General features: G+C 47.6%; 1 protein-coding gene across 3 annotated transcripts in view; it reads left to right on the top strand.

Moving 5' to 3' along the window:
• LOC135318885 (uncharacterized) overlaps positions 1–12720 on the top strand; it is a 174427-nt gene that overhangs the window by 60926 nt on the left and 100781 nt on the right. For 2 of the 3 annotated variants that reach the window (XR_010377285.1, XR_010377284.1), the window contains 3 exons: positions 2800–3690; positions 7780–8353; positions 9738–9907. Coding sequence is in view for 1 of the 3 variants with exons in the window: in XM_064477376.1 (XP_064333446.1) it covers positions 8105–8142; positions 8250–8353; positions 9738–9907 (312 nt within the window). In the remaining 2 variants the exon portion in view is untranslated. The remainder of the gene's footprint in view (positions 1–2799; positions 3691–7779; positions 8354–9737; positions 9908–12720) is intronic. The other variant, XM_064477376.1, reaches the window with a different exon arrangement.

The following is a 12720-nucleotide window of genomic DNA, read 5'->3' as shown; positions in this document are numbered from 1 at the left end:
CTGGAGAAAGACAGTCAAATCTGTGCAGACATTAAAGTTCACTTGAACATGCTCCATCCCTGAGCCAAAGATAGGACAAATATGCAGCACTTCTTAAGGACAGAGGAGTGGTTTCTAAGGTTCTCCAAGAATGAATCCCAGGGAGCCGGGATGGCCAGTTGTCAAACTGTGACTTTGCTCTTTGGACGGTGTACCCACCAAGGGTATTGGACTTTTATAGGTTTCCATTTCTCTTTAATACACGTCAGGTGATTAGGACGTGGGCACAAATATTTGACACCTTGTCGAGGCGACTTTGGTTACCTGCCTAGAAGCACGGGCACTGCTATGGCTGCGTCATACATCTTGCCGCCCATTCCGTTCCCCGGCTCAGTGATCACGGCAGAGTGGTCCCTTGTTGACCTGTCCGTCTCCTCTGTGACATCATAACCCATGAAAAGACCGGAGCATATTAACGTGGTTTTCTTAAAGTCAAAGGAACAGATCAAATATGGATTCAGATTTGTTCTTTCCTACTTCAGTAGTGCCATGGAGAAGGCAGTTTGGGCAGCTTTTTTAGGGCCCTGGAGGCTTTCTCTCTCAGCCTCTGGGCACCTTTATTGAAAACCCTTCATAGCTGTCTGGAGTGCTGTAAAACCACTCCGCCTGTTTTGCCCTGAAGAAGTGTTCAGTTTACAACTCATCTCTACTCCTTGGAAAACAACTCAATAAAAACTCAGTTGGTTTCCCACCAGCCATGGGCAGGGGTGGGGAATACCTTGTTATTATTTCATAAAATAAAAATAACAATAATAATAATAGTGGTAATAATATTAATAAATAATAATAGTAAAAGAACTCTTAAAACAGCACTGGGCACATTGGAGAGAGTCAATAAATGCTTCCTGGCTTAAGTCAAAAGTGATGACTCAGTGATTCCATGGCTGCTGTATTTGCTGAGCTAATTACTCCTTTGCTCCATTACACATTTTTTTTAACTGAAAAAGAAATACATGCAAATGGTTAAAAAAAATTCCAACAGAGCACAAAACTACACAAGTGAAAGAAGTTTACCCTCATCCTCTGTTCTTCCAGCCCTCCCTGGAGATGCCACTGTTTACTATCCTTTGTGTGCTTTTCCAGATATGGTATGCAAATTCCCAACTATGTATGTAAATTCCTTTAAAGTTTTAGTTATTTTTAACTTAAAGGGATTTAAATCCTCAACTGGCTTCTGCCCGGGTAATAGAACAGAACAAATCTGACTGCATATTAGATCCTTTCATTTGACTTTAACCCTATGCTCTGTCTCCTAGGCTTCATCTTGCTTGTAAAACAATGTTGCTTAGAGCCTGAAATATACAGGAGAGCCTATTCTGAAGGCTTTGACCTTTAAGGATATTTAACACTTTTTCATTCATAAAAAGATAACAAATTACAGAATAGAAAATAACGTTTGTTTTGTTGGAGGTTTACAGAGATTTGACCCAGGCAGATAGCTGCAAGAACAAAGGATTCTAACAACAAGGAATTCCTACACCAGGAAGATTGCAACAACCAAGCACGTAGGAAAGGAGCCTGAATTCTGACTTGGGGAGATGGTTTTCCAGGACATTATTTTGCCATCTAGGTCTACAGAAAGTTGCTATTCCATGCCCCAACACCTGGTCTCCCAACTTACTGGCCTGTCCTGCACTGAGGAGAATGAATTTGGACTCGGTAACACTCCTATCTTCCTAGCAACCTGGGCACTGGAATAGTTTGCCATCTAGGTCTACAGAGACTTGCTATTCCTTGCCCCAACACCTGGTCTCCCAACTTATTGGCCTGTCCTGCACTGAGGAGAATGAATTTGGACTCGGTAACACTCCTATCTACCTAGCAAGCAGGGCACTGGAACTGAGTGTTATGGAAACAACAGGCCAGCCAAGAAACAAGCACCACTGGGAGGGTTGGAGTACTCAGATTTATTATGCCGGCGGGCTCAGAGGGGCTTCTGCTCCGAAGTTCTGAGCAACTCCAAGACATGCACATGAGGTTTTAAAGGGTTAATTACAAGTAAGGGGTATTAGCCAATAAGGCTCAAACAACAAAAATCAAGGAATCAGTACACTGGAGCTTATCAACTTGTAATAGATCACGTTACTGACAACTGTTGAGGTTGGATTTACGAGTTAGCTTGTTAGCCCAGTAAACTGACACTAAACTTCAGATTTACGAGTTAGCCCAGCAGAATTTAGATCAGTAAACCGACATTTATCACACTTAGATTTGTGACTTAGCTTGTTAGCCCAGCTGGGCTTTTCCTTTACATGAGGATAGCTCTCCCACACCCAGGGAACTACTGTGAGCCCTTGATGGTTCCACTAGGGTGGGGTGTGGTTTACCCAGGAGGGATGGGGACTGTGCACCAACACTCAGGCAGTCTGCTCTGTCTGGGGCTCTGATCTTGTACCACCCCTCTCCCCGCCAGCCCAACACCTGGGAGAGAGGAACTAAGGCAGAGATCATGCCTGCCTGTTTCCCACCGTGTAAAAGGGGAATAGGTACTGTTCCCAAGGTAGTTCTGAGCGACAACACCTGCGGGTGCTGGTTCCCAGAGCAACAGAAAACCCAGCTCCGCGTGGGGGCAATGGGTGTGATACCCATAGGGGTTCTGCAGAAGCATCGGATGGAGGGCTGGATCAGAGAGGTAAAACATGAGCTGCGGGCCTTGAAGGGTAACAGAATGGTGCAGAGGCAGGACTGCCGCCTCCTTCGGGGTGCCCCCAGAGGTAAAGCTTTTTCTCTCCATCTCCCCTACGACCCTCCCCTCTCCAGATCCATCCCTTTTCTCTGCTCTTCCGGTCCATCTGTCTCCCTCCACTTTTCCCCTCCTCTCCTCCCCCTCCCATCTTCTCCCTCCCTCGCTGCCCCACCTTCTCTCGCAGAACCCAGAGTGGATCGCTGGCCCTCCTGCGCATGGGCAGTCGGTGCCAGCTGGACCGCGGGTTGGAAGCTCCAGCTCCGAGCCGGGGATCGGCCCCAAAGGCTTCTCAGCTCTGTCGACCGGTAGGCCTTTAGCTCCTGCCCGGGGCCGGGGCCTCTGGCTGTGGAAGTGCAAGGTGGGGGGCTCCCGGGAAAGGGGTCAGGCGGCTGCGGGAGGGCGGTCGGCATGTCACAGCCCCCCAGGTCGCCAGTCTGCCTGTGTTCAGCTGAATTGCTCTGGCCAGACCCCTCTGCCCGCGCAACCTAACCCGGCGCCCCGGCCACACATGTCCATGGCCAGGTGTGCACCTGCAGCCCCTCACCCAGCCGGGCCCCCCTCAGTCCGTGGCTGGCGTCCCCTTCCCCTCTCCCGCCCGCTAGTCCTCTCCTCCCGGGCTGCCTCTCCTTGGCCGCCGGCCCGTCCCCGCCCCTGGGCGGGCTGTGTCCCGGGCGGGCGGGTTCTGCGGACCCGAACGGGGGCAGGCGGCTGGGGCTGGGGCTGGCCTCCGAGCGGGGCTGCAGCCCGCGTTTCCACCAACCCCCCACCCCCGCTTTCCCTGCCCGGCGACCCCGGGGCTGCCCTGCTCTTCCTTTCCTGCTCCCTGAGGACAAGCTCAGCGGCGTGGGCGCCGCTCCCTGGGCTGAGAGCCTCCGGCTGTAAAGCCCAGCTTCTGGTGGAGTCGGGAAATTGGATCCTCAGTGCTGAGCGAGCTTCTGTCTCCTCCCTCAGTGTTTCAGCCCCAAGTAAGTACCTTGAACACTTTCAGGTGTTATGATGGCGGTGCTGGTTGATGTCACGTGTTTTTATAGTGCCAGGGATTACAGTGTTAAAAGCAGGGCTTGGTTCAGTTAAAAATGAGCTGAAGGCATGAGGCTGTGACATGCTCCTTCCTTCCCACTCCCAGTGTGAAACGTGTAACCGTCGATTTTAAAAAGATAGTTACAGTCCCTAACTAGCCCAGCCCAGCTAGGGTGCGTTAACAGGAACAGCACCACCAGAGGCGTTGGAGACCCAGGGACACTGCAGTCCTAAAGAGCTCCTGGCACAGTTTGGTTTGTTTTGGTTTTTTGTTTTTCTTAAATCGTGGGGCAGACTAGTAGTATAGAGGGAAAAATAATTGTCAAGAAATATTTTTTCATATAACAGCTTTATTGTGATATTGTTCACACACCATGAAGTCCATCCATTTAAATGGTACAATTCAGCAACTTTTAGCATATTCACAGTGGTGCAACATTTATTATTCCAGAACGTTTTCATCACATCAGAAAGACCAGTGAAAATGAGTGACATACCCACCCCTCCTCAGTGGTGTTTCTAAAGAAGTTTCATGCCTATTCCTGACCATAAAATAACTTGTTACATTCCATGAAATATCTGGTAGGAATTCTAATCAGAATTGCAATGAATCTGTGTATCAAAACAGGAAGAATTAATGTCTTTATGGCATAAATTTCTTCTACCCATGAATATATCTGGGACTGTATCTTTTCATCTCTCCAGAGCCTGGCCCATGGGAAGTCCTCACTAATTGTTGGGCTTGTGAATGATGAGATTCTATACATCGTTAGTTGCTACTGTAGCCTTTCACAGAAGAGAAAAGTAACCTCAGTGAAGCCAAGTGACTCTCTAATGGTCAGAAAGAGTGACAGCCAGTGCTGGAGTGATCCAGTGGACTTGGTGCTTGCAACCAGGATTCTCCAGCACCTACAGCTAAGGGGATTACAGTATTCTTTTTTTTTTTCTTAATGGCGTTTCTTTTATTTTTACTTATTTTTTTAATTTATTTTTTATTGAAGTGTAGTCAATTTACAATTTTAGTTTCAGGTGTACAGCAGAGATTCAGTTATAAACATATGCATATGTATATACATATGTTTTAGATTGTTTTTAGTAGAACTCATTACAAGAAATTGAATATAGTTCCCTGTGCTATATAGTAGGCCCTTGTCATTTATTTTATATTTATTAACGTGTATCTGTTAATCTCCCCTTTCCTGCCTGCTAAGAACAGTTTGCTTTCTATGTCCATGAGTCCATTTGTAGCAGCACCGTTTTTCCTAGTAATATATGCTCTTTAGCTGCTTTCAGTTTCAGTAATTCCATGTTATCTGTGAGCGCTTTTCTTCTGGTGGCCTTTATGTGGTTTGCACACGTGGTAATAGAGATCTGTATTTGGGAGAACTCCAGGCCTCGTGTAGTCCCTGGTACAGAGTGCCCACTGAGTTGATGCTTGAACTGGGAAAAAAAACATAGTAAATGTTGGAATTTCCACTATGGTTGAGACTTCCAGGTTTCTGTAACCTGTTTACCCCACCTTATTATTGGCTGCCCCCATACTGGGTAATTTGGTGGAATTTCATGGTATGATGGTGTAGAGACAGGGCCTTGTATGCTTCTTCTCTTTCCGTTTTCTAACACTCATTCTCCTGGGCCTCCCAGAACCTCCCTCAGTAGTGCCCAGGGCTGGCTTGGTGCTGTGCTGAGGCAATATTTGTTAATAAGGCCCTTTCCTCATCTCTTCTGACCCTCCATTTCTTTCTCTGCACAATGAGGGCTTAGACTAGATAAGTGCTTTTCAGTTTCTTTTAAAGCCATGTTTCCTTTGAGAAACAGAAAATGCAAATCTCTCCTCCCATCCCAACACTTTAGATTTTGTTACTTCCTGCAAGGAGTCACATAGCTCTTTGTGGAAAATTGATGTGATTGTGATTCCAGGTGGCACAGAAAATACTCTTCAGAGATTTATTGCAGGGAGAGGGCAGAAAAGGGGCAGTATGTCACACTTTCTAGTGTGAGCACTGGAGCAGGGGCTTGGATTTAAATATGGTGTCTGTCGTGGCCTCTCTTTAATCTTGCACAATATGACAAACCTCTCTACCTAAGTTTCTTGATGTGTCAAGTTGGGGTGATAATATTTTAAGGCTTTTGTGAAACATTATACACATAATCTATTTGTGTCTCAGTAGAAACAACACCTGCAAGGGATTCAGGGATTTAAAAAAAAAAAAAAAATTCTTGCCCATAGCACTATGTCGCTGTGTATTTTAAATTTCCTGGAGGGTTATGGTTGAGTCTAAAGTCCATCGTGGGATAGGTGGCCCATAGTTCTCTATGCCCCAGATTGCCCCCTCCTCCCCAGTCCTCTTCCTCACTCCAGGATGAAGTTCCCTACTAGATTTACACAGAGGTTTTGTGGAAATGGCTTTTCATTTTATTGTTTCACCAAGAAGGGCTGCCATCATGATCTCTGTGGTCAGATTTTGAAGGGCTGCCATCTTGCTGTCTAGTCAGGTGAAGGCTATGCAATTGGGAGTTTCTATTTAATAAAAAGGAAAAAAATTACAAATAGAAAATTAGAACAAGGGTGGTGACAGGGGCTCTTTGAAGTGAGCACCATTAGCTTTGTTAGCTTCAGGTGCAGTGGTCTCTTGCCACGAGGACCCATCCTCTTGCTCTGAAGTTGGAGGGACCAGTGGGTTCAGTGGGAATTTTAACTGAGTGTATCTCATGTGCTGGGCATTGTCCTATTTTTTCTGTGTGTTCCTTTTTTGAGACAGTGAGCACATTTCACTTCAATAGCTTCTTTAAAAAAGTAGAAATTTTATTTTGAGATATAATGTAGATTCTCATGTAGTTGTAAGAGATAGTATGGAGAGGGCCTATGGACCCTTTTCCCAGTTTTCCTTAATGGTTCCATCTTGCAAATTTGGGTTACGATTCATTACTGACTCACTAACAATTTGAGGTTTGTGTTATTGCCATCATTTCTGTTCACGATTAAACTGGGGCTTAGAGAAGCACACACGCCTGACCAGGTCACCCACATGGTTATTGTAGAGACGGGTGAAACGTGGGCTTGGGATTTCCAAGCAGTACCATTATGATGGTCTGTGGCAGGGAGCAGCATTCATTTTGCTTCTTTATTCATTCATTCAACAAACATTTATTGAGTAACCTCTGTGGGTCAGATGCTTTCATAGGGTATTCTGATTCTTCAGCAGTACTGAAAATCAGGTAATATTTACTTTTTTTTAAATCTGAGAAAATTAGCTCTGAGAGGTTATTACCCCCCTGAAGGAATTATAGCTCATAAAGGAGGGATAGTAAATTTGTAGTCACCCCTTTTTATGCAGGTGGTACCCTAGGCATTTTACATTTGCAAACTTCCGTAATGCAGATATATTCTTGTAAGGCAAGGATTTTTTTTTTTAATTGAAGTATAGTCAAGTTTACAATGTTGTGTCAATTGAAAGGTGTTTTTTGAATTTTGAATTAAAAAGTATTTTTTGAGGAGGGTAATTAGGTTTACTTATTTGTTTCATTTATTAAAATGAGGTACTGGGACCTCGTACATGATAAGCATGTGCTCTACCACTGAACTGTACCCTCCTCCCCAAGGCAAGTTTTCTTATTCATTATTCTGCAGCTTAGGGTTACAAATAAATTGGAATTGAAATCCAGATCTTTTGTTCCTACTGTTGTCCTTTTCTTTATATTCTGCTGAAGGGGGTTGCGGAAAGCAGTTCCTTTTTTCATTTCTTTATTCAGCATTTTTGAGCAGTGACTTTGCATCAGGGCCTTGCTAGGTGCTTTGAAACAGAAAACAAGAAATGATGCTTCTCTGCAGGGGCAGGAATCCTAGACCTAAAGCTGGGTAAAGTGATCCGATCTAGGGTAGCCATGTGCAGGCTCTGAAGGACAAACTGTACCCCTGGATTTGCTGGCGCTTCCCCTGCCTTCTGGCTGGTACACACCAGGTCACCGCAACCCAGAGGCGCCCACAGCCCACAGCACAATATTTACATCGATCTCCTCTCCCCTCTCGGCAGGGCCTGCAACATGAGCATCCCTGACTACGTGCAGTGTGCTGAGGACAATGAGACTCTTCCCGTGGTGGTCAAACCAGTGGGGATCATCTCAGAGGAGAATTTCTTTTGCATCTATAAGCGAATATCCTTGGTGAGCCAGATCAGACCGTGCAGCTCCCAGGGCGCACTCTGTATGCACTACAGGCACCACTATGCGCCCAAGAATGAATGTAGCGTCTTCCAGACCCACCGCATGGTTGTGGGCCTTGTCACCATTACCGACTGCCTCTCGGCCAAGGCCTTCGAGAAGCTCCACGTGCAGAGGAGCTGTATGGCATCACGCTGAATGACTCTCAGCTCTTTGTCTTTGTGCTGCATGGGGAGGTAAGCCAAAGAGCCGCGCACCGACGTGGCCTTCAATCTACGAGGACTGCAGGGTGGTGGAGAAGAGGATCGAGGAATTCACTGAGTCACTCTTCATCTTGCTCAAGTCCAAGTGGCTGGATGGGGCCCCTGATAAGTCTGGGGACAAGATCCCACTCCTCTGCATGCCGTTTCAGAAGGAGGACTTCATGGGAGTGGACCCAGACAGCAGGTAAGTTTACCTGGAGGCCAGTCCACCCTGGCTGTGTGCCGGGTTTCTTCTCTCCATCCAGAAAGGGATCAGCACGGAATAGGACTGTCTTGTATCCAAGGGGGGAGGGAGGTGCAGCCCGCCGGTTTACAGACATTTAAAAGTGAATCCGCCTTTGTTTCAGAGAGATCCTTTTAGTGATAGTGTTAGAGCACTTACTCCTGCTTTTCAGCCAGGACCCTGGTGAGACCCCTGGAGTTGCTGTTCAATAGAGTAGCCACAGCCACTGATGCTAGGAGCACTGGGGAGGAGGCTGGTCTGAGCTGAGATGTGCTGTAGTTCAAATGCACATGAGACGCTGAGGCTTGTCTACTAAAAGCATATAAACTATCTTGTTACTTCCTCTATTGATTACATGTCAAAATGATAGTATTTTACATACAGTAGCTTATGTAAGATATGTTCTTAAAATCAGTTTCTAGTACTTGTTTTTTGTTTGTTGGTTTGTTTCTTTGTTTACCGTTTTAAATGTGGCAACTGGGAAACTTTCTTTACATGGCTCTCATTTCATTTCTGTTGGGCAGCGTTTCCTGGGACACTCTCATTCCTTTGCTTATAGATGAGATGCTGAATCCCGAGAGGCAGAACGAGGCGCTGGTTGAGCTGGCTTGGAGCCAGTGTCTCCTGCCTCCCAGGCTCAGCACCTGTTCAGCTCAGGCCCTCTTTTCCTGCCCGACAGGCAGCATGCCATGTTAGGACATCAGAAACACCGCCAGGGACCTCCGAATGAACTCCTTATGCAGGGAAAGGCGTATCACGGAGTATGGGAAAGAGCAGAGAAATGTTCATCCTCACTTTGTCCCTGTGATTAAGTCAACGGCCCCACTTTGCCTCGGAATTACAGACGAGCTCTTCTGGGCTGCCTAACCCCCCAACTTCTGCTCTGTTTCCCCGTGTATCTATTGTGCTGTCCCTCGGGCAGAAGAGGGTGAGATGCCTTTGCCGAGAGGTGGTCCCCCTTTGCTGGGGAGAGTGAGGGAATCTGTGTACCCCCGGCCTACGGCCTCGGTCCTTGAGTCTGGAGAGGGCTCATGGCGGTCCCACAGGAGATGGTCGGAAGACCTGGCACGTGCTGCCGTGCCCGCTGTGGAGGCGGTGCTCTGTGATTCTTGAACTTAACTAAGATCAGATTCTAGTTTCTGGTTGTTGGTAAGTTGGAGGAGAAGATGCCAGAGAATTGATAAAAAGAATATCCAGAACAGCCCTGTGAGTGACAGGCAAGAGGACTCGAGTCCCACCAGCGTGAGGTGCCTAGCGGGCTCTGGATGAATTTCCTGTTCCTCCGGGACATGCTTAAGGAAGGGGCAAGGCATGTCGTGGCCATGATCTGTTCTTGTCCTCACAGGGCCCTGTGATCTACATGCCCGCGCTCCCCATCTGTTCCTTGGAGATGAGGTGTCAGGTTTAGGAGCCTGGGAACTGCTGAGGGCACAGCTGCCAGCACCGTGCTACACCGAGGCTGGCTCCGTTCACCCCACATGTCACCTCCTGCTGATCCACCAGGCGTCAGTCAAGGTAGGTGCATCGGTGCAACGTAAGCAGGGACCACCTTCTCCCCCTGGACAGAATGGTGGTTGAGCAGTGGAAGCCTGGAGCCCTGCCACAGCCCCCTGGCCAGTGCCCCCTCTTTTGTCACAGGAGGCACTGGTGACATATTTGCTCAGCAACTGCTTGGCTCTGAGTCTGCGGACCCACCAGAGAATTCCTGCTTGTTTTTGCCTTTTGAAGTCTGCCCTTGGGATTTGGAGGAGTAGCTGGATATGTGCTTATCCCATAGTGATTGACAAAGTCACCATTGTTTACCCAGAACCTCGTGTACCAGGCATGGCTCCCGGCATCAAAATATAGCAGAGCATTAAACCTCCCTCCTGGTGCGTCTGTCTGTTTTGGTACCGTAAGGTCTCAGCCAGCATCTTAACGTCAGTGAGAAAACGCGGCCAGTGAGCTCGGGTCAAGCACGTTCTCCTCCAGTCACTTTTACTCCATTGTTGCTTTTACTATTCCTCAGACATTAATTTTTTAAACAATGCTTTGGTGCAGGAACAGAGCCTAATTCTCTCCTGCTACTCTTGGTGGAAGTGCGTAAAACTGTCCAGCCTGAAATGTGACCACAGTTTGTAGCTTAAGACCTGCCTAGACCCATGTATGTGGAGTTTTGGTTAGGGGCGCTGACCACGTTGGGGTCCCCCGGCAGCGCCGCTCCCCTCAGTCCCCTGCTCTCCCTGGAGCAGGAGGTGAGGGTGGGTCTCACCATCCCCGCGTTCCTGGCCTCACACACTCACGTAAATTCTTGTACGTGCTGTCAAAGTCATTTTTGTTCTTGTGTGTTTCTAATTTTCTCTTGTTCCTCTTTTCCTTTTTCTTTATTCCTTTTTCTCTTGTACTGCCCTGTGAGCATGTTGTTGCGTCTGAAAATGTGGGCTGTGCACACCCTGCATTGGAAATAGCTAGATCGCCCTCCGTGCTGTCTCCATCGCTTTAAAAAGCAAAAACTTAACAGCTGCCTTAATCCATGTATTATGCTTGTCATCTTTTTATTTTCTAATTTTTTTTAGCACATCACCCACTGGTGTTTGATACCTCTTAAAATCCTTGCTTTAAGAAACCAGTTTGGTCCTCCTTATATTTGGTGACAAATGTGCCCTTATTAAATTTGTTTGATTGTTTTGAAGAAGTGAGTTGCGAATTTATTTAGGCGGCTGCTGAGGGATGTTTTTCATGGAGTATTTAAACTTGTAAAGTCAAATTCTGCAGCATCTTGCTACATTCCTTCTTTTACACAAACGTGCTTGGCACTCGGTTCCTGGCTGTCGCTGTGTGACGTGCGTGACGGCGCTGCCTGGCCGGCGGTCACTGGTGAGGAAGTGGCAGGCTCGGGGGTGAGCAGCTGTTGGAGGAAGCTGTCACCGTTTTGTTATTTAATTTTTTTTTTTTTTGCATTTTACTTCCCTTGCCATTTACTTTACTTTGCCTTCACAAAGAGGCAGAAGTTGGTCTAAAATCCATGCCACTCTTTTGTTCCCTTTACGAGGCTGGTTTCTCTGAGTATCAGGACAACATGTTCTTCTCCTAAATAGCTGGCTCACCAGGATCTGGTGGACATAGGGACTGCTAAAGAGGACCGTAGCTTCCACCCTGCTCCAGCCAGTGGGCATTCAGAGCCAGGTCTGTGGTTTGTATCAGCAGCCGTGCAGGTCTCCCTGCACCGGCCTTTACTTTTAACCCATGTTGGCAGTAAATAGCTGACTCCGTGTCTGTTGCAGCTGACGTCCACCACTGTCGGCCTTGTCGTTAGTTTGCGGTAGTGAGTCTCCAACACCCCAGCCAACTGTGAAGGAAGATGCTTTGGCCGACCTAGGACCTTGGATTCACACCCCAACCATGGTTCATCTCACCCGGTGAATGTGTTTGGCCACCACCATCATGCTGACCATGAGGCCTTGTTTCTCCTTTCATGCTCTGGTCCAAATGTGGACACTTCATTTTTCACTGAATTTGTCTCGCTTCAGACAGGAGAGAATATCTGAAGGAGTCCATCACATTGTGGGTGGGGAACAGATCAGAAGTAAATGTCGCAAGTAGAAGGAGTCTAGTCTGTACGGCTTGGCAAATGCAGGCTGGGATCTGTGATGGCCGGGCTATGCCCTGGACACAGGCCTTTCCCGTGGCTCCCGAGAGCCCAGGGGTCGGAGTGAGAACATCCTGGCCTGGGTTCCTCCATCCTCGTCTGCTTACTGACAACTGTGTCTGCTAATTAGGAGCTCCCCCACACCTCGGGCCCTTCAAAACTCAGACCATGGGAGAACCTTGCGTCCCTTCTCCTGGGCCTCCTTTGTGAGAATACACTGCCTTCTGAGGTGACCAGTGGCAGGAGATGCCTCCCCCTCCAGGGAGCACCCTTTGGAGGACTGTGACTCAGTGCACCATGCTGTGAGCTTGTGGGGTTCCGGCCGTGGTCCCTGCAGAACCAGACTAGAGATGGGCTTAGTGACAGATATAACAGGACTGATTCCAGGGCAGGGCTTGGGGGAGGAAACAGTGGAAATTGAATGTGACCTCAAACATATAGGTGGGTTCTGGGGCTGTTACTAAAATGGGGAGCATGGGAGGTACCTGCCAGGAATCGAATTCCAGAGTAAATGGCGGACATGAGGCATTTTTAAGATGCCATTTGTCATCCAAGTTAGGACTTCAAAGAGGCACTCGGGTCTATGGCCCTGGGGCTCAGGTGAAGGAGCCGGACTAGAGATACACATTGGGAGTCGTCATTCTTAGCTGGTATTCACAGACGCGCATGTGAATTAGATCATCTTGAGAGCTGCAGACTG

This window comes from Camelus dromedarius, chromosome 22 (assembly GCF_036321535.1).
Source record: "Camelus dromedarius isolate mCamDro1 chromosome 22, mCamDro1.pat, whole genome shotgun sequence".
In the NCBI taxonomy this organism is placed as follows: Eukaryota; Metazoa; Chordata; class Mammalia; order Artiodactyla; family Camelidae; genus Camelus; species Camelus dromedarius.
Note: the sequence above shows the minus strand (reverse complement) of the source record. Positions and strands in the feature narration are given on the sequence as shown.